Here is a 23,393-nt window from a genome sequence, read left to right as displayed (position 1 = left end):
CTAGAAGATATACATATCTACCAAAATAGTCCACTTTTGGCTGCAGGCCACAGTACAAATCTCATCTTAGTCTGGCCTTCAAAATGACAAATGAGGCTTGATTTTTAAATTAGAGGCAGATTTCCTTTTTTCTTAGTATTCTGATTATTGAGGTTTTATATTCTGTGCATGCTCATTTTTGTATGTTTGAGCAATTTATCCATGGTAGCTAGGGGATTTTTTGTATTTTTTCCTTTGATTTATAAAATCTGATTACATAAAATAAATGTCATGTGGTGTACAGATATGAGGAGTCTTGCAGACTTTCACTTTAAAATAGTATAGTAATGTTTGGTCTTCTATAGCTAAGAAAATTAAATTTGACTTCAGTATAGTCAATCTCCATTTTTTAAGTACAAGAGAAAATAATATGTGGGTGGAGAATAAGGAAATCTACTGTCATGATTTAATACCTTTGAAGTTGACATTAGTGGAAGATTTCATTAAAACACAGAAACTGAAGTTGTCGTGGTGAGGGATTTGCTTTTGCTGCCACACCTATAGGTCACTCTTTGAAGGGAGCTGAGATGGCTTCCAGGATCCATTGATTTTTTACTAGTACTGCATTGCGCTCTGGCAGGTGTCACCCTGGCTGTTGGAACAAATAAATATTGAACGTTAGAGAATAAGGAGGAGTGGCCCAAGGGATACTGCTGTAGACTGGTTAGAAGGTTTCAGTGTTTGCTCTGAATAGACATATGTAAATTTTTACTTGAGCAGCATAATGCACATGACCATGTGAAGTATTCAAATATTAATAGAAAATATTTTCCTTAAAGGAGTATAGTTCTCAAGTCTCTAGGGTAACAAAGTTTTAAATTCCTATCTAGGTGTGTATAATTCCCTTAAATTGTTCCTAATGAGGTTGCTCCGTCTCGTTAAGTGGCCGTTTTCCTTAAGGATACACTTTCATTTTTCTCATATTAGTTTTCACTTATGCCTTGTGTTCCAACCATGACAATCCCTCTGCAATTATCCCAATATCTTGCCTCTGTCTTTGTGTATACTAATTCCTTCTGCCTCCTCCTCAAATTCATTATCTGTAAGATTCAGTCCAGACATGTCTTTGAACAAGAATTACATTTTTGATTCTAAATCTATGCCTCTCCCATTAAAAAAAAAATCCTATAGTCTTCTGAGATGGTTTTGCTCGGTGATTAGTTTTAGATTTCCTTCTCTTTTTTCAAGTTTTTCAGAAAATGAAGAAAGATAGAACAAATGTTCTACTGTCCTGGACCACTGGGATTGATACTGAATGTGTTAATCTCTACCTTAGCACTGATCTTGTTCTCATTTGGGTTCCAAATCTGATGTGTAAATATTCATTTGCACTATTAAGAAGTTAAAAATGATAGAACTATTTCCTGAGCATATTAATGGGTGAGGGGAATTGGTTTTAACTAGTGTGGTGAATGTGTGTGTGTGTGTGTGTGTGTGTGTATTCATTCTGAGTCCTTTTGCACATTGACAGTATATGATTGATCTTTCCTCTCTCCCTGGTTACTCTGAGGTTAGTTGGCATTTTGTGCAGAGCAGGATGGGAGAGAAGCAGAAAAGGAAGTATCTAAGGGGTGCACCTTCCCAATTGTCCTCCAACTTGCATATTTTCCTTATGGTGATTATCAATGCATAATGATAACATTTTCCACAAGCCTAATCATGTTGTCAAGTAAAGAACTTTGTCTTCTAACTACTAACAAATTATGCCTGAGAGCTTTGCATAATTAGTTTAAGTTGAATTAGTTTAAATTATATGTATTAAAATTCTCCAAGCAGCAAGTATAAAGATAATGTCTTGTACATATAAGAGGTGAGGATATTTTAATCCACATATTTTTTATTATATAAAACAAATTCTATTGGACCTACTTTTTTTTTTAATGTTCCAGACAGTGTTTGTAATATTTTATAAACACACTTCCTATATTATCACATAGAATGGTACCTAAGTGAAATGAGGACTCAGAAAGATATTACACAAAAAATACAAATACAAAATAATATGTATAATATAAGGACCTACTTTTAAGTTGCCATTTTTCTCTCCATTTAGCAAATTAGGAAGGAAAGTAGCTAGATAAGTATTCTGGCTTTGAAGAGAAATGATAATTTCAATTTTGCTAAGAAAGATTTTTTTATCTGAAGATTTGTATATGTAGTGTTTATTTCTAATTTAAGGGTTTAATTGTACATGTTGGTGATACACCAGTGTTCTTTGATTATTTTGTAAGCTCTCAGAATTTATTTAAGGCCACTTTTACATACTTAGAATGATCAGGGTACAGATCTACATGAAACGGAGAAGTAAGTAGAGTGGTTTTACAGGCATTTCTAACCATTTGGAGCACAAGCTTTTTGTGGACAGACTTTTGCTCCCTACCTAAGGTCAAAACAGGGGAGCCACCTGCTGGACAGTGGGAGAATTCTTCATTTTCTGATGGTAGTGCACACAGAATACATAAAATCCCTGCTTTTTTACTTTCAAGTTTAGGTAGATTTCCATTTGTTTCAAGTAATATGATTTACATTTTTATTTATTGACTAAATTTTCCACTTCACACAAATATAAAGGCTCCAAAATAAGGAGGAAACCCCCATTAGGATCCTATGGAAATCAAGTTGGAAGAGCAGTCAACCCTAGAAGCAGAGGCTTTTAGTTAATTTCATTTCATATTTTGTCTTTTTTTTTTCTTTCACAGTTCATTGTTTGGTCTAAGTGAATGTGTGTGTGTGTGTCTTATAAATCTTATAAAAGACTTTCAACCCCCTCCAGCTACTCTCTTCCTCTTTCCTCTCTCCATTCTCTCCTCGCCTACACAGCCAAACTTCTTAACAAGGTTGTTTATTCTTGCTGTATCCATTTCCTTACCTCCCACTCACTGGTGAGCCAATTTTAATCTCTCTTCTTCCCCTGACACTCCATTAAATCCTCCTCAACAAGGTCGCCAGAACCTCCTCATGATGAAATCTCCTCAACACTTCTTAGCTTTTATCATACTTGACTACTTGGGAACATCCTCCTGGCACCACTACCCCGCTCCGTCATGTGGTGCCACTCTCTCCAGTCTTCTTCCTACATCTCTGGCTATTTCTTCCCAGGATACTTTGCAGTTCCCACTTCCTCTGTCCTTCTATTAAATGCTGGTGTTTATTCTAGAGTTCTAGCCTAGGCTCTCTTCGAAGTCTACCATGTCTCCCTGGGTATAACTCCATGCGAATGGTTTGATTACCCTTTCTGTGCTGTCAGTCCCAAATGTGTATCTTTGGCCCATGCATCTCTCCTTATCATACTCTAGAAGACCCCTACTCACATGGCCACCATACTTCATACACCTCACTACTCACCTCTACAGCACAGCAGCTTGGGTGGCCTTGCTAAATGTAAAACCGGCCCTGATCATTTTTATAGCCCTCTGCCTCCTTTTCCCCCAAGGTTTCCCATGGCTCCTCTTGTAAAGGAGCTACACAGCTCTCTGAGACCTGCCTTCCTACACCCTTCCTGCTTTCCAGTTTCATCTTTCATTACCTTTCTCTTCCAGGCACAATTCTAGGCCCCCTGAATTTTCCCCAGTTCCTCAGTGGCACCAGGGATGCTCTCAGGCTGTTCCTTATGCCTCAAAAGCATGTCTTGAACCACAGCTCCCTGGAAGTCATAGCCTGTTCTTTCCCTACTGCATGGGGCACAGTTACCTGTGCTTTAGGTATTCAGTCAGGTACCACCACATGCTCAGGATGCCTTTGAGGACACCGCCTCTTCTCTCACCCACCAGCGTTAGGTATTTCTGCCATGTGTTCTCATAGGACCCTCTTCCTCCCTGACCAGAGCAATTTAATTGCTTCCTTATCTTCTTACCACAGGCAGTCTCTCTTATTTAACAGAAATGATGAATGTTGACACAGCAATTATAAACCAAACCTTAATTAATAAACTTTTAGTATGTAAGGTGAGCTTAAAGAAGGTCTCAGAATCCCCATGTTTTGTAGGAAAGGAAACTGCAGCCTACAGGAGTTAAGGATATTTCCAAAGTCAAACAGCCAATTCACAATTTATGAGTCATCGTTCTCTGACACAAAGACAACTGCTATTCTTTCTGTCTTTCTGACTGATGCCGGTTTTTTCTATAAGATGCTTAGAAAACCATTGCTGAGACAAAAGCATAGCTTAAACTTTATTGTGTCTTTGTTGTTAACCAATAAAATTGTATGATTAAAATTATGTTAAGTTTGACATCTGTCACTTGAAATAAATATTATTTTTTTTTCTTGCATGAGTTACATGGAACAGAGATGCACCTGGGCTTCTTTAGGTGAAATGATATGTGACCTTGTAGGAAACACATCGTCTGGAAAGAGGAAGAGCCACAGAACCAGCAGCTCCTGAGGCTAGAGGATTATTCACAATTCACACAGACATTGAGGGCTGTTCTCTTTTCCTCTCCATTTAGAGCAAAGCTTCATGGATTTTCACTTTGGTGTTGTGACCTTAGAGGGCTCAGCTCTGCTTCTCTTTTTTCCTCTGTATATTTCTTAGCACCCCATTCTGTTGGTAACTGGCTAAGGCTCTTTGATATTCCTACTTTCAACCTCTGAAAGAGTTAATTCATCAGATTGGTTTGTCCACTGTCACTACTGCCTGGCCATTTCATAGCTACTGATTGGCCATATGTGAATGTTCCCCTGTCTACCATTTGTGGCCAGGACAGTCAGCTCCTGTAGTGCAGAGCAGGGCCATCCCAGCTCAAGGTCAGCCTGGGGCTGTTTTCTTTAGCAGCAGTCTGTAGCCTTGGAAAGCATCACACGGGCTTGTCAAATGGAGTTCTGGATTTTCTACATAATGATAATTTAAAGTTTTTCTAATTTTTTTTTGTGGTTCACATATCCATGAATGTGAACCAAAAAAGAAATATCAACTACTGACATATTAAGAAATTGAATATGAGTATTCTCTTCCAATGATTGCTGATAGTTTCATTCTCACAGTTATCTATTCTGGGAAGAACTCTGAGGCCTGGAGAGGGAGAAGGATTAGGGGAGGTGTTAGCGTGACACAAGACTGAGTGGGTTTGGCAAATGTATGGTGAATTTTTCCAGGCCTATATATTTATAAAGTTGATTTAAAAATAAGAATGTAAGAGTGATGGTATTTGACATTTAGAAGAAATGTTTTGACGAGTATATATGATGACTTAATGGTGCGTATTTCATAAAGTCAGCAGGAGTGAAGCTGTGGAAATGTACATCTCCCCAGTGAAGGGTACTTACTGCTGTGAACTTGTGTTTCTCTGTCAGTTGAATTTTTGCTTTTAATTCCACATAAATGGATCATTATTTTCAAAGAGGCTAATAATGTGTTGACCTTGATTGGATTTTGTGTTTGAAAACCATGATGAAAGATGTTATGGGACATATGAACAAATTTAATAAGCATACTATATCAAATGGCAACACTGGTTGTGAATTTCTTTGAGGGTTATGTCAGTATTGTTGTTATTGTAACAAATGTAATGTAGAATGTCCTTATGTTCACAGATGCATGCTGAGGTATTTATTGGTGAAGTAAACATATATAGGTAGGGACAGATAAGTTGATCAAGGCAATATGACAATATGAACAATTGGGAAATATCGATACTGTTCTCTCAACTTTTGTGTAGGGTTGAAAATTTTCAAATACATAAAAAGTCAGAGGAAAATGTGTTGCTAGCGGTTTGATGTTGTGGATGGCTTGAGTTTGAGATCTGAAACTTTGGTCACTCTTGGATCACGGAAAACAAGTCTTGACATTTTCCTCAGAGTAGCAACTGACCTCATGTTTAAACAAGTGCTCTGCTGGATTTGGAGCATCAAAGGTGAATCCTCAGTAGTGGACCAGATCTCCATTGTTGAGGAAGCTGAGTTGATCACATCCTCAATTTAAGTATTAGGAAGAAGTAGCACATTTCATTTGATAGCTGCCTTGTCCTCATCATGAAAAGTTATTGATTGGTAGAGGGTATAGAACAGTTGCCCCTTTGACTGTGTCTGAGCAATAACTATTTGACCACTCTGCAGGACACAGAACTGGAATTCATGCCAGCAAAAATGAGTGCCAGTGAAACCATCTCTGGCTTCCATAGGCCAGCTCTGCACATGCTATGATGATCTCAGAGGGGACAATTCAGCCAAAGAAAATAATTTTTTTTCAGAGAATAAAGAATAAATGTCCTTGGTTAAAGAACATGTCTAGACCAGACCTAGCACTGTTTTTGGGCTTCAGGGAATGGCACACCATAGAAGGCAGTGTGAAGGGTATCCCTGGAGTTGTGTAACATGGGACCACATGTCACAAAACCATTTGTCTGCTGAAACTCATAGCACTGTGGAGGTGGCAAACCAGCTGAAGCCATTCTGTGGTCATTTCACCCTGATTGTGGACTGTTGGTGTTGTATCTGCAGTCTTATTGTGGCATTTTTGCAGAATTATTTTTTTGGATGGAGCAAGTAATCAGTAATTTGAGCCATGGAATCAGAAACTTCTCAAAGCAAATATCAGAATGCATTTAAAATTTATTCTTCTAATATGAATGAGTATCTTTATAGCCTCTGTCCATTCTGGAGTTTTGAGCATCCTACATCTTTCAAGCTGTTTTATGTGGTCTTTTCGAAATGGGAATAACAGAAACCTGCCTAGTTGTGTTTCTAATAGAAACTCTTTCTGAGTTTGTCTTATGGCACTCAAGATAGTAGTATGAATTCAGATTTCAGGGTCATTTATTATCCACACGAAGTTAATTTTGAGATTATTAGAACTTTTAAACAAGTGCTCATCTCTTGTGCAGATGACCATCCATTACTAAACTTTCATTTGAAATACAATTTATTAATTTTGTCACCTTGATAAAGATGGATATTAATCTTCTGTCTTTTCTTATTAGATCTGTTAGGCATGAGGCAGATGATCACAACACTGGAGGGAAAGAATAGAGCACAGGGGAATCAACAAACAGTGACTTCTGTTTTTTTACTGAATGGTTCTTTTGTCAAATGACTTCAGGGGAATTCTCAGGATACCGGTACAATCACATAAACCTGAATTCATAAAGCTCTCTACCGTGGAATCATATTTTTAAAGTTTAGCTCGGAGTTTTCTATTATTCAGCTCACTGGTGTTGAAGCAATTTTGTTGACATTTTGGTAAGTGGATTAGGCTCACAGTCATTTGCTCAAGGCAGACAGATGGCTTCTCAAACAGAGAACCCTGGTAGGAACCTATCATAGGGTGTCTTCAGAAATATAACAGGTCTGTCACAAAAGATAATGTTTGTCATTCATTTCGTTTGGTGACAGATTATTTCAGTTCATTTTTACTGTCTCTTCTGGCTTCGATGAAATAGCTGATCTAAAAAATTTATTCCAGGAATGAACAAATGCTTCAGTGTTTTATACTAAACAGTATTGTAGCCTCTTAATTACTAGGGAGAAAATGAGCTTTTGGAGTGGGGAGGATGACACATTCTGGGGTTCCCCAAGGAAAGTTTCCACATTAATTTAATGGTTACTTTTTTAAAATTCTAAGCATTATGAGGTTTTTTTCATAGGATTAAACAGTGATGCAATCCTGGCTTTTATTCTCAGTGACATTTTATTGACCCCCCCCACCAATGGGTCTTTGTCAATTTCAAGGTGTTTTCAAATTTCCTCATATTTTATAAGGAAAAATATAATAGACATATCTATTATTTTGAGATTATTGATAGCAAAACATTGCATTTATGGAAACCCTTTAATTGTCCATTTATAAAATAAGAACTAACAGTCTATAGAGTTTGCCACGTGTGCCAGGCATTGTTCTAAATTATTTTCATGTATTATCTTTATTAATCTTTCAACAAATATATGAGATGGGTACAATTATTACAGTCATCTTATGTATGAGGAAACTGAGGCACCAAGTGATCTTGTCCAAATTAAAAAATCTAGTAAATGGTACTGCCCTATTTGAACCCAGGTGGTCTGACAGTGTAGCTCACAGTGTAAGTAAGAATAGCAACGCGGTTATAATTCAAAGCCTCTAGGCCAAATTGTTGCCATATGAAATAAATGGGGAATCCTTAGAATCCAGTTTATTCATTTATTACTTCTAGTGTTCTGATTCTGCTCTTTAGCTTGTATGTGCTGCCATATTGGGTAGACAATTTATGTGTGAAATGGGCTCATTGGTAGTATAAGGAGAAATTCATGTCTCAGGGATCTTAGAATTAACCATTGGATCCTCACATGAAAAGCACCATTTAAAATGTTCAGCTTGTATTGCTAATGGGTTTGATTCTTTAATAATCTCTTTAGATCTATCAGGGTTTTCGATGATATCTTTAAATTTAAGATCATTTTCTCCAGCATTTCCCTCGCTCATGAATCTTCTACCATTTCTTTCGTATTTAAGTTTTCTGAAAAATTGGCTCAGATTAAACTTATTAAATGCTTCAGAACTCCTCCTACATTGAAGACAAAAGTCAGAAATCAAAGTATCAACATAAAGGTAGTATTATGCCTGAGACACTTATAAGCTTCTATAGAAGAATTTTTTCTTTTATACACCAGAGAGGGCTTAAGCTATTTTTTTCTTCTCTGTATTTCTAAGATCTATTGGCTAACATGTGCAATATATTATGTAATATTAGTCTGTTTTCCATTGCTTTAACAAACCTGAAGTTGGATATTTTATGAATAAATAAGTCTATTTAATTTATGATTTGCAAGATTCAAGAGCATGGCTCCAACTCTTGTGAAGCTCTCCCTGCTTGCATCACATCATAACACTTGGAATCATGGCAGGAATATGTGTGAAGGGGTGAGATTACATGGCAAGACAGGAAGCCAGAGACCTGGGGAGGAGTCAGTCTTTTTAGTTTTTATTTTTCCTGCTGTATTGGGGGACTAAACCTAGGGGGACCCTACCACTGAGTTCATTCCCCAGCCCTTTTTCAAATTTCATTTTGAGACAGGGTCTCACTAAGTTCCCCAAAGTGATCAAACTGCAATCCTCCTGTCACAGCCTCCCACATAACTGGGATTACAGCTGTGTACCACCATGCCTGGCTCAGTCTTATGTCCTTATAACAACCCTCTCTTGAGAACTAAACAGGTAACCAACATTAGTTACTTCCAAGACACCTCTCCAATAATCTAAAAACCACCCACCAGACCCTACCACCTATTAACATTGCCACTGAGGACTAATCCTCCAATATGTGACCACAGGGGAACAAACTCAAACCATATACAAAACATGGCAGTACACAAAACAATTCAGTGATGAAAAAGCACCTATTGGCTTGGAAAGCAGGCATTTTCTATTATTTCCTTCATACTTATTTGCTATATGAACCTGGGTAATATATTTCTTTAGCTTTATTTGGTCTATTTCTTTATCTGCAAAACAGTATGGCTGACCTTCAATATCTTGAAAACTTGAAATAATTACTAAGAAGAACTATTACTAAGGAGAACTAAGCAATATTGTCACTAAGTGGTACTTTATCATCTACTTGCAGTGTGTCAGGTTTAAATTTTAAGGAAACAAATTCTAAATGGAGAAAATATCAGGAAAAATGGGCTATATTAGGCAATTTTGCTGCTGGGCTATAGAGGCTGCACCCTTCCAGGCCACTCTGCCATATCATCTGTCTATCTGTGAAACTGTAGAGGATCGAGGACTCGAGGCAATCATCAAAATATCCTTATGACATGTTTCACTGACTGTAAGATGCCAAGAAAGGAATGCAGAGGCCTGCACAGCTATCAAATTGTGGCTCTATTATCCTTTTCCTGAGGACGACTTTCCTGATCCCTAGACTACCTGTCCTCACAGCCACACATTGCTCTTCCTCAATCTCAGTTGCAAGCACAGCTGTAATTAGACATAACTGTATTTGTATGGTTGTTTGATATGTGCCTTATCCTCCCAGGACAGGTTCTTTGGGGTCAGGGACAGTGCCTTTGCTCACTATTGACCCCTGGAGTCCAGCGTGGTGGTTCTAAACTGGGCAGTACTGCCCCTAGCAGGTGTACTGGGAAAATGTAAAGGTGATTGGAAGGACTCTCCTGGCATTCAATGGGAGTGGTCAGGGATGCTGGATGTGTTGCACTGTGCAGGACATTGCTACTTAATGCAGAAGTGCTCTGTGTCAAGGAGTTTTTCGTTTCTGCATATTTTATCTGAAAGCTCAGTAGGCTTATCTATAACATTGTCATTATTGATAGTGAAACATTGCATTTACTAAATCTTCAATTTTCTGTTTACAGAATAATAGCAGCTAACAGTGGATAGAGTTTGCCTGTATGACAGACCCTATTTTGAGTCCTACCTGACTAAACTTTCTAAAATATAAATTTAAGTATTTTATTACAATAGTTATTATTATTTTGTTACAAGAAGTTTCATGAAGGGCTCAGGACTTGAGGAGAAAGTAGGTACTGAGAGGAAAGGCAAGATGTAATCCAGAAATTGTTTCCAAATTATTGACTAATTTTTTTCACTGTGGGAATTCTATCCTCTTTTTTTTTCTCAAATTATTATACAGTAATATTGGCACAGCCAGGAGGTAAGGTAATGATTTTAAATTGATTCTTTATTATTGTTGACAATGCATGGTAGGCATTTCATAGGGTCCCATGAAATAGACGCTGATATATCAATCACAAGAAAACATCCTTTGAGGTACTTTTGAAGACTTGGCAATTTTGGTGTGGTTTGTGGATACTATTTATCTTCTCACTTGTGGGCTTATCATATTTTCCCTCCATGGTGAAAGTCTACTTATGTTGGCATATTATCTCTGCCCTAATTAAGATATGTCTTTCCTTTTATTATATGTCAGTATGTCTGGTTGTTTGCCATTATTTGTTTTTTATTAGTGTCTATCTGGTACATCTGCATTGTCATTTTCCTACATGTGCTCGTGTGTGTGTGTGTGTGTGTGTGTGTGACAGAGGGAGGGAGGGAGATGACATATGATCTTCTATTTTAAATTTAAACACATTCATATTAAGTATAGGCATCTGCCTACTTCACTGTGGTTTCTAAATGCGTACCTAAGTATTTATATATTGCAATACATATTATTTTAAGTGATTGGTCTCTTATTTCTTCTAACTTAACACTAAAATTAGGGCACTGTATTTATTTTTAATAATGAATGAATGAGTTGTATTATCTGTGAATTTCATTTTAGACTAATAAAGGGAACCTTACAATTATTTATTTTAAAAAGCCTTAATTCCACTGGGGTGAAGAACCAGAGGCCAAAGACAAAATCTGGTGTAGTCAGTATTCAATAAACATTTGTCTGATGGAATTTGATGAAGAAAGCAAAAATTAAAGCCCAAGTCCTCATCAATGGCTAAAAAAGACTACATTATTTCTAAAGCAAAGGGAGGAAGCAAGTATGTCTCCCTCACAGATAAGTTAGAACAAACTACAACAAATGGGAATGTGAAACATTACCTTTCATACTTCTTTTTAGAACTCTGGTCAACAAATGTTCTCAATGTAGTAGGTTTTATTGAGCAATGCCTTTTTACCCATTGTTATCAATACCTATAGTTAGTAATGTGGCTAGTGGATTATTAATAATTTTGCTATTGTTATGTTAGTCTTGAGTAGCATTTAAACAATGTTATCCTAACTGTTGGGCAATGGTGCACTCCTGTAATCCCAGGGGCTCCAGACAGGAGGATCATAAATTCAGGTTGTGACTCAGTGTTTAAGGGCCACTGGGTTAAATTGCTGGTACCAAAACCAATTAACCTAGAAAAAGAAGAGCAAAACAACAGCAAAAGAAGTAGAAGGCAAGAAATAATTAAAATCAGAGCTGAAATTAATGAAATCGAAACAAAAGAAACAATTGAAAAAATTGACAAAACTAAAAGTTGGTTCTTTGAAAAAATAAATAAAATTGACAGACCCTTAGACATGCTAATGAAGAGAAAAAGAGAGAGAACTCAAATTACTAGCATACGGGATGAAAAAGGCAATATCACAACAGACACTTCAGAAATACAGAAGATAATCAGAAATTATTTTGAATCCTTATACTCCAATAAATTAGAAGATAGTGAAGGCATCAATAAATTTTTTAAGTCATATGATCTGCCCAGATTGAGTCAGGAGGATATAGACAACCTAAACAGACCAATATCAATTGAGGAAATAGAAGAAACCATCAAAAGACTACCAACTAAGAAAAGCCCAGGACCGGATGGGTATACAGCAGAGTTTTACAAAACCTTTAAAGAGGAACTAATACCAATACTTTTCAAGCTACTTCAGGAAATAGAAAAAAGAGGGAGAACTTCCAAATTCATTCTACGAGGCCAACATCACCCTGATACCTAAACCAGACAAAGACACTTCAAAGAAAGAAAACTACAGACCAATATCTCTAATGAACCTAGATGCAAAAATCCTCAATAAAATTCTGGCGAATCGGATACAAAAACATATCAAAAAAATTGTGCACCATGATCAAGTAGGATTCATCCCTGGGATGCAAGGCTGGTTCAATATACGGAAATCAATAAATGTTATTCACCACATCAATAGACTTAAAAACAAGAACCATATGATCATCTTGATAGATGTGGAAAAAGCATTCGACAAAGTACAGCATCCCTTTATGTTCAAAACTCTAGAAAAACTAGGGATAACAGGAACATACCTCAATATTGTAAAAGCAATCTATGCTAAGCCTCAGGCTAGCATCATTCTGAATGGAGAAAAATTGAAGGCATTCCCTCTAAAATCTGGAACAAGACAGGGATGCCCTCTCTCACCACTTCTGTTCAACATAGTTCTCGAAACACTGGCCAGAGCAATTAGACAGACGAAAGAAATTAAAGGAAATAGGAAAATAGGAAATAGGAAAAGAAGAACTTAAATTACCACTATTTGCAGGTGACATGATTATATACCTAGCAGAACCAAAAGGGTCTACAAAGAAACTATTAGAGCTAATAAATGAATTCAGCAAAGTGGCAGGATATAAAATCAACACGCATAAATCAAAGGCATTCCTGTATATCAGCGACAAATCCTCTGAAATGGAAATGAGGACAACCACTCCATTCACAATATCCTCAAAAAAAATAAAATACTTGGGAATCAACCTAACAAAAGGGGTGAAAGACTTATACAATGAAAACTACAGAACCCTAAAGAGAGAAATAGAAGAAGATCTTAGAAGATGGAAAAATATGCCCTGTTCATGGATAGGCAGAACTAACATCACCAAAATGGCGATATTACCAAAAGTTCTCTATAGGTTTAATGCAATGCCAATCAAAATCCCAACAGCATTTCTTGTAGAAATAGAGAAAGCAATCATGAAATTCATATGGAAAAATAAAAGACCCAGAATAGCAAAAACAATGCAAAGCAGGAAGTGTGAATCAGGCGGTATAGCGATACCAGACTTCAAACTATACTACAGAGCAATAGTAACAAAAACAGCATGGTACTGGTACCAAAACAGGCGGGTGGACCAATGGTACAGAATAGAGGACACAGAAACCAATCCACAAAACTACAACTATCTTATATTTGATAAAGGGGCTAAAAGCATGCAATGGAGGAAGGATAGCATCTTCAACAATGGTGCTGGGAAAACTGGAAATCCATATGCAACAAAATGAAACTGAATCCCTTTCTCTCGCCATGCACAAAAGTTAATTCAAAATCGATCAAGGAGCTTGATATCAAATCAGAGACACGCCGTCTGATAGAAGAAAAAGTTGGCTACGATCTACATACTGTGGGGTCGGGCTCCAAATTCCTCAATAGGACACCCATAGCACAAAAGTTAATAACTAGAATCAACAAATGGGACTTACTTAAACTAAAAAGTTTTTTCTCAGCAAAAGAAACAATAAGAGAGGTAAATAGGGAGCCTACATCCTGGGAACAAATCTTTACTCCTCACACTTCAGATAGAGCCCTAATATCCAGAGTATACAAAGAACTCAAAAAATTAGACAATAAGATAACAAATAACCCAATCAACAAATGGGCCAAGGACCTGAACAGACACTTCTCAGAGGAGGACATACAATCAATCAACAAGTACATGAAAAAATGCTCACCATCTCTAGCAGTCAGAGAAATGCAAATCAAAACCACCCTAAGATACCATCTCACTCCAGTAAGATTGGCAGCCATTATGAAGTCAAACAGCAACAAGTGCTGGCGAGGATGTGGGGAAAAGGGTACACTTGTACATTGCTGGTGGGACTGCAAATTGGTGCAGCCAATTTGGAAAGCAGTATGGAGATTCCTGGGAAAGCTGGGAATGGAACCACCATTTGACCCAGCTATTCCCCTTCTCGGTCTATTCCCTAAAGACCTAAAAAGAGCATGCTACAGGGACACTGCTACATCGATGTTCATAGCAGCACAATTCACAATAGCAAGACTGTGGAACCAACCTAGATGCCCTTCAATAGAGGAATGGATAAAAAAATGTGGCATTTATACACAATGGAGTATTACTCTGCATTAAAAAATGACAAAATCATAGAATTTGCAGGGAAATGGATGGCATTAGAGCAGATTATGCTAAGTGAAGCTAGCCAATCCCTAAAAAACAAATGCCAAATGTCTTCTTTGATATAAGGAGAGTAACTGGGAACAGAACAGAGTAGGGACCAAGAGCATGAGAAGAAGATTAACATTAAACAGGGATGAGAGGTGGGAGGGAAAGGGAGAGAGAAGGGAAATTGCATGGAAATGGAAGGAGACCCTCAGGGTTATACAAAATTACACACAAGAGGAAGTGAGGGGAAAGGGAAAAATAATACAAGGGGGAGAAATGAATGACAGTAGAGGGGGTAGAGAGAGAAGAGGGGAGGGGAGGGGAAGGGAGGGGAGGGGGGATAGTAGAGGATAGGAAAGGCAGCAGAATACAACAGACACTAGTATGGCAACATGTAAATCAATGGATGTGTAACTGATATGATTCTGCAATCTGTATATGGGGTAAAAATGGGAGTTCATAACCCACTTGAATCAAAGTGTGAAATATGATATGTCAAGAACTATGTAATGTTTTGAACAACCAACAATAAAAAAGTTATTATTAACATTAAAAAAAAACAAAAAACAAAACCAATTAACCAACCAAACAAAAACCCACAATGTTACACTACTTTTTATAAAGTATTCTGCAAATATGAGGATATAAAAATGGACTCCTGTAGATTTAAAACTATTTTTGTTGGTACATATTAATTATGCAGACTATTTTTGAAATGAAAAAGATTTCATTTTAAAACTTTTTTAAAAACATGGCTAATATAAAGTTTTCCAATTAAAATGCAGCTAATTGCCATATTGAAGTTACTAAGTTCCTCATTCCTTCAACAGTCAAGTTAGCCAAGATATCCTGATGAGACAGATATAATAATACAAGGTGTTATTTGAGAAAGAAATATGGAAAAACTTTCAAATTTAATTTTCATCATGTTGAATTTTAGCAGTATAACTTCAATTTTTCCCAAGCCTTTGTATGGTTATATTTATTAAACATGGTCTGCTGCATTTTGCAACTCTATATGAACTCTTTGACATTTAATTATTCTTAAAATTTCTTTAAATTACCTTCTAGCTGTTATGAATTATTTTTCTTTGAGTACTGGATTCTCAGATCTTAGAAAGACTTATTTACATTCTGCTTCCATTGTCTTCAGGCATATTCTATTAACTGGAACTAATGACCAATTCTAAAATGTATCAGTCACTAGAATAATTTTTATATAAAATTTATAAAGTATAATGGCTCAGGTGAGCATGTCAGATGTAATTCTTTTATTATAAAAATTAGCTGGATATGGTGGAATATGCCTGTAATCCCAGCTGCTGGGGAGGCTGAGGAGGATCACAAATTCAAAGCCAATCACAACAACTTAGTGAGGTGCTAAGCAACTTAGCAAGACACTGCCTTTAAATAAAATATATTTTAAAAGGACTGGGGATGTTGCTTAGTGGTTAAGCACCCCTGGGTTCATTCCCTGGTTTTTTAAAAAAAATGTATATAATGTAATTGCATTATATGATCAAAATTTTAAAAGCAGTATTTTATTTGTTTGGACTCAGTTTTAGAAGAACAGATAAAATTCTATTAAGCCAAGAGTGTTGGACCAGACCTACTCTACAATATCATCTGTATTTCTTGAGGGTTCATGGAGTAAATTTTCAACTTTTTAAGTGGCAAGTAGACTGCACCTGAAATATTAGTTGCAAGGTGTGGAAAAGTAATAAATCTGAACATTAATAACTCAATGCCATGGAAACTTTCATTTTTTGTGTGTGCAATTAAGGTACTTTACATATAATATCCTAATGGCTACACCTTTGTGCCCTGTAACTCTTCTTAGCACCTTGTACCCTTCTGACACAGCCAGGTTTTCATTCTAGAAACCAAGAATCAGGTCCTCTTTAAATAGTTTTACCCAATATTTCAAACACAGCAATGTACCAGAAGTGTAACATCAAGAGAAAAATATCTGTCATGATTTAAAAACATTTTGACTCCACTATTTTAATTTCCCAAATGAAGGATATCATAACTGTTGTTTCTATTTCTTTGGAACAAAGCATCTAACCTCTTGAAATGATGGAGAGATTCCAGAAACCATGGTGTTTGAACTAGGAAGGTAGTTGTTGTGTCCAGCCTACCACAATATGGTCCACCAATATAGTGGAATGCATAAAGAGCTGATGGTTCAACAGTGGTGTCCGTAGCCAACTTTTATGGTAGTGCCATCCATGTGTGAGTCTAGTTGTGGATACAGACTCCCCTATGGAAGGAGTATCGGGGAAGCCTCTCTGCCCTTGAGTGTGTGCTCAGAGACACTTGAAGGATTAGCCTAGAGACAGAGCTCCATTTGTTTATTGTACTTGTATACATGTGAGGGTCTTTCCATTCCCAGAGTCCCAGTTAGCTGCTTTAAATATTTGTGGTGTGCCCTGCAGCAGCCCACACATTTCCTTCACACGTGATGAGGACAGTGGTTGTGATGTACCCCTGCTTTTTCCTGCACTAACATCACAAGGGATAGTGCAGTTCATGGGAAAATGGGTATAAAGGAGTCACGGGTGTCTTTTGTGATTTACTATGCCAGATTATAGTCAAATCTATTTTCACACAGTGAAGGGGAACTGTATTTCTTGGTAAGAACAGGAATAACTAGAACCCTAACGTCTTCTGATAGATCATAAGATATATAACTGGGGCTGGGATGGTAGCTCAGTGGTAGAGCACTTGCCTAGCACACTTGAGGCACTGGGTTCTATCCTCAGCACCACATAAAAATAAATAAATAAAATAAAGGTGTTGTGTCCATCTACAACCAAAAAAAAATTTTAAAAAGATATATAATTAATGAATAATTTAGATTTAGTATTCTAGCCTCTTATGATTATGATATAATGAGGTAATGTATGCACATTGGTTCATACTTAGCATACTGTTTTCAACACATTAACTACTCTTTAGAGTTGTATTTTCGTTTTAGTATTCAATTCATTAGAAATAATAAAAAATGTGGTGAGAAGGTACAGCAACTCAGACAACAGTGTAAATTGCATAGGGTATTTTCTAATTTCTAGATAATGTACTTTAATTGCAATTTAACATAATTGGAAGGATTTAGCAAAGAATGCTTGTTTTTAAAATATTCACCAATCATCATTAATTTTTAGATTCAGATGATCTCTTTGTGGAAAGCTATTGCTTTCTACATGTGGATCTCAATTCAGAAACCAAATGACTGTGGAGGATGAATGGTGGCCATTATGCTCGGGACTCTTAGTCTTTTCATCCTATGAACTTTCCTGGGCCAGAAGAGATGCCCTATATTACCCTTATTTTCCTTTGGGTTGAAGAATCAGTCCTCATTTTTTCCCTGAGGCTTCCCCAGTATCAGGGGGAGAGAAACTATGTGTCCCCATGGGATTGCTTGTGTAGAAAAGCCAGCAGCAGCTTGACATTTCTTTCAAGTTGAATGTTCTGTGGTCAAATAGTGCATTAATTTTGCATTCCATGCTGTAACAGTCCCAGACTTATTTTAGTATGCAAGAGGTGTTTCAATTTAGATACCACTAAGTAAAACAGATTCTCCTGGGCTTCTCTTTCTCCTCCTGCAAGACCCTCTGTTTGAAAAGAACAGAATTAAAACGATCTTAAGAATGCCCTGTTAGGAGATACCTTGCATACACACAACATAACGAATATTTTGCTTAATACATCTTGGAGGAAATGCTATACAGGACAGAGATGTTAGGAGGAGGAGATCTGGTGTAACCTGGCAAGTTAGTGTTTGTGACAAAGGCGCGCGCGCGAGAGGTTACTAGATAGCTGGGGGAAATTTTCTGTACATACAATGGGGGAAAATCATCAGTAAAAAGAAGTGCTAAGCTGGGGACTGTTAACTAACTGAACACTGCCTATGGTTTGCCTAGAAGTCTTTTCTTGTTCTGGGGGCTTAATTGGGAGGATCTGAAGAAAAGAGACAGTATGGGATTCCTTAGAACAGAAAGGTGACCCCTATTCCTACTCCTTAAAAGAAAACAAAATTCTATACAGATATTTCAATGTAAGCTGCTCAAATCTCTTTATCACCTTTTCAGCTTTGCTTACTTTATTAGTTCATAGTTTAGCTTCTGAACTTTCTGTTTGTTTGTTTGTTTTCTGCCTTGAGTGCAGTGACATGTATTATCTCCGGAGTTATCATCAGGAGATGATGTAGTTGTGTTCTTGTACACTGGTACAAACTGTTTTCTCCATTGGCCATTGTTTTCCAGAGAGACTGACTTTACCAGAAACTGGCACAGTCTGGCATTTAGGCTTGGATGCCACCTCTTAGAACTGATGGCATTTTGACTGATTAAAATACATTTTCTAACCTATTGTAGGAAAAGAGATGTGAGAATGTTAATAGTATCAAGCTTGATATTTTTGTATGTTTTGCTGCTGTCTTACAGTCAGGGAAGATGCCAATTTTGCTTCTAAAATTCTTGAGTAAAATAAGTGAAAAGGGAATACTTATAAGTAATTCTCCAAAATGAACATGGATAATCTCATTATTAACATAGCTTGTTTTTAAAGGAATCTTTCCACTTGTAAAATCAGCAGCAATAGACATATTTCTGTAAAACAGACTCTTGTAGATAGATTTAAAACAGATTTTGTCAAATCTATATTAAAATACACACAGTTCCAAAATATTTATTATTGTAGCAGAAAATGTTAACTGTTTTCCACATCACCTTATAGAACAGTTTACCTGTTATAATTTAAATTGTAAATGACTTACCATACTTTCTTTAATCTTAGAACTGTTGAGGAAGGTCTGGAAATATTTTCCTCATTTTTACAGAAGAGAGAGTGGCCCAGGTTGAAAATGGTGGAATATACCCAACTTACACCCCTGCCAGCACATTCTTGCTGCACCCTGTCTTCCTGACCTCAGATCTCATCTCTAAGTTCTGCCAGGCTGTGTCATGTGGGCAATGACTTTTTTTCTGTCTATGTTGATGCTATGGGTAACAATAAATAGGTGACTTTACTGTGCTCTGAAGAGACTACATGATTTGCCTTTAAAAGATGCCATAACATGAAGTGGCACAGACCACAGACCCTTAAGTAACCCAGCGCTACAATGTAGCAGCTGTATGACTTGGGGAAAGGTGATCACTCTGAACCATCAGTAACTTGAGACTAAGAAAAGTATCAACCTTATAGATGTTGTGACAATTTAACAAATGAATGCACAAAAACACAAAGAAGAGTTTCTGCACAGAGTAAGCAATTTATATGTATTATTACCACTTAAGAATTGCATTTTCATAGGTGGATGTGACTTCACTTTCCAGTGTCCATACGAGACTCGTTCATTATCCATATTCTTAGCAAGAAACTCCTGAAACTCTGCAGGTTTTGTGAATATTTCAGAAAATACATTTCTCCATGATGGTCCTCAGTCTGTCGTCTTTAGATTATCCACATGGTGTGTGGAAAGAACACTGAACTTGGAGACCAAAGACCTGAACTTTAGTCCAGCTCAGTCATCAGCCAGCTGTGACCTTGAGCCAATCATTTAACCTCCCCAGGCTCAGCTTAATTTCCCTTAATGAAAAGGCTAAATTGTATCCTCCAGGGATACAATTTTAATTCTAAAATCCCCTTCCATGAATGGGAAGTTCATTTTAACACACACCTTAGGCAAAGCCCAGTTACCCATCCCATATTGCTAAAGGCTATTAGAAGAGTTTAGTTGTCATTGCATAGGATAGATTTGCCATGTGCCTGTATAGATTTTGGGGAATTAAATATTCCAAGGCATGTCTAATCCCACATTTCCTCATGCAATTTAAGGAAAAAGTATTCATCAAATTAAAGAGGCATAGCAATGTTTCATGGAGTACTGTGCATATAACAGGTGAATTATCCTTTGTCTGAACCACTGCTTTGTAGAAGAATGCTCCAGCAATCCCATACTGTCCTTCACAATTTCATGGTCACACTTGCAGGCATTGTCATGAGAATGGAGGGGAGAGAGTGGGAAGCTATTTCATACTCTTTTGTCCACACACTATAGAAATGTGTTCCTACTCCTGCACCTATCCCCACCCCTTCAGCCCCTGGGCCATGAACAGTGATTGTATTTTAACAATGAACTGAAATTAAAAAATAAAAATTGCGGGAAAAACATGTTTCTCATGCACTGATGTAAATGATAGCTAATGTGTCTCTGCAATCTTCTTTTACTTTTTGTTTTGATTGACATGTTGAACCTCTGGAGAGTCTTTTTCTCCATTAGCCAGATGGGAACATTGTCCTCTGGATGATGGAAAACACAGAAGGAATGTGGGTAACTAATAATTTATCAACAGGCAAATTACAAGATAACTCAATATATTAACAACCAGCTCAGCAAGTGTAAGGGTGTGTAATTTAGTGCAGTGAAGATGCTCTGCTTTGTAAGCTCTGATATACCGAGGGCTGATTTAATTTTCAGTTGTTTAAGGAAAGACATCTTTCCTTGATTCCTCCTGAGCTTAGGAATGCTAGGTCTGGATGGGTAGAAATTGCAGCAATATTCAAAGTCTCAGAACACCATGATGGAAGGATCAACTGTCCTCAGTGTATAACGAGGGGGTTCCCCACTATTGGAATCTCAAGGGACTGCCAGCATTCACAGAATCAATTGAGAAGGCTTAGGTTAAGGTCCTGGAATTGAAGTCCTTTAATAAATCAAGCAAAAACCCTTGAGTAGACCCTGGAAAGATGAGTTTGCAGGTCTGGGTCTATTTCATCATTTAGAAATAGCACTCAGGATATACAATGCCACTCAGGATGAGCCCAGCCCCTAACTATCTTCTTTGGTGTCTATTTCTACCTGTTTGCAGGGACAAGGAGACCTGTTGAAGAATGCCAAGAATGAAGCTATAGAAAACATGAAGCAGATCCAGCTGGCATGCTTGTCTTGTGGACTGAGTAAAGCCCCCAGCAGTAGTGCTGAAGCCAAGGGCAAGCGCAGCCTGGAAGCAATAGAGGAGAAGGACGGTGGTGAGGAGAATGGGAAGCTGTGACCTTGGCAGTATTGACACGCTCACCCGTCCTTCTCAAGGACTCTGGTTTCTCATACTTGTATTCTTGTTTTCTTTCTTTACATTATTTTTTAGAAGTTCACAAGGAGATAACCTTCTGTGGAGTATTGGACATAAACATTTATTTTCACACTGTCAGTATTTTAATGTAGTTAATTTATCTCAGTTGAAACCTTTAGTAACAGTGTTTTAAATTCTGATGTGTGTATACACACCCATGACCCATATGTGAACACCTTTGGAAAAAGAGAAAGAGGGGTGTGTGTGTGTGTGTGTGTGTGTGTGTGTGTGTAAGAGAGAGAGAGAGAGAGAGAGAGAGAGAGAGAGAGAGAGAGAGAGAGATCCTGTTAAAATGTAAAATCGATTCTGTGTTGCATTATTCATTTAGTAAGTTATTCCTCTATCATTATCATCATTTTGGGACAAATATGTTCATCTGAAATTCTAACAAGCACTTACTGTAACCTGATGCTGTGTTTAATTTTACTTCTCTGCTCTTGTCATTTAATTTAGAGATATTAGCATAGTCTATTATTGAAGAAAACCAAATTTATCAAAGCATAGATGTTTTGAGAGATTAAATATAGATTAAAAAAATCCTAGGAATCATAGTCAAAATAAAAGTAAATGAAAGATTAAGCAAATGTTCAGAATTTCTGGAAAGATCAGCAAAGTCATTTCTTTAGTTAGCAAACTCTTTAAAATATTTATTAAATAAAATCAATTTTTAGGAAGTTTTTTTTGTAGTTGTTTAATAAATTATACAGTTTCGGTGGGAAACCTGGTCATAAGTGAATTTGCACCCACCCGTGTGGTACTCTTAAATGCACTGAAGGCTCTAGTAATAGGAATTTGATGTGTTATTAACATTCAGTTAAGAATTTCAAGATTTGTAGGAAGGACTCGCTTCCAAACTGGCCATCTAACATTCATTTTCTATAACAGACATGGCAGCTAAGGAGTTTTAGCTTTGATGGGATTTAACATAGGTACTAAATTTAAATTTGAAGACATCATCTACCAATACCATATTACCACATTGAGCTGATATCAATTCTGTGTCAGAATCTTTATGATTTAAGAACTGATTACAAAGCACCTATAATACAATTTTAACACATACAAAAAATACAAAAAAGCAAAGAACTAATTAGAGTACATTTATCATTGCATCTACATCATTTTTACCCTAATGTCTTTATAAAGTACTTGAGTGTAATGTTCATTACCTCCGACAGAACTAAATGTTCTATGGTTATGAAAGAATATATTTATTTAAAACATTGCTTTTATTTTGAAAAGCTTCTTAATTAATTTGATTAACAAATATGCTAATTGGGGGGAATCTAGAGAAGATAATTGTTGAAATTTTGCAGATGTAAACATCTTCTATAGCTATTGTGTTATTTCTGACTTCTTCTTAACACTATTATGTTCACATTGCACATTACTGAGACAGTAAAGATATGAAAAAAAAGCACTTTTCTTGTTCCTTGTTCTCTTTTACTGTAAATTAATTGAAAAAGGAAAGATGATGAAAATGGCTTATTATATGAAAATATCTTAAGGGATGTGCTATTTCTGTGACCAGATATGATAAAATTATTCTGTGAGTTTAAAACTGGGCACTTGGGAAAGGGATGACTAAATTCATTTGAAGATAAATTTCTGATTTTCTTCCCCTTTGGTACTAGAGATTGAACCCAGGGTG

General features: G+C 36.8%; 1 protein-coding gene across 1 annotated transcript in view; it reads left to right on the top strand.

Moving 5' to 3' along the window:
• Plcl1 (phospholipase C like 1 (inactive)) overlaps positions 1-23,171 on the top strand; it is a 339,038-nt gene extending 315,867 nt beyond the window's left edge. Inside the window, exon 6 of the mRNA XM_027924999.2 lies at positions 21,482-23,171. Within this exon, the coding sequence (XP_027780800.2) occupies positions 21,482-21,664 (183 nt within the window). The 3' untranslated portion in view covers positions 21,665-23,171. The remainder of the gene's footprint in view (positions 1-21,481) is intronic.
• Positions 23,172-23,393: the final 222 nt, after the last annotated feature.

This window comes from Marmota flaviventris, chromosome 11 (assembly GCF_047511675.1).
Source record: "Marmota flaviventris isolate mMarFla1 chromosome 11, mMarFla1.hap1, whole genome shotgun sequence".
NCBI lineage: Eukaryota > Metazoa > Chordata > Mammalia > Rodentia > Sciuridae > Marmota > Marmota flaviventris.
Note: the sequence above shows the minus strand (reverse complement) of the source record. Positions and strands in the feature narration are given on the sequence as shown.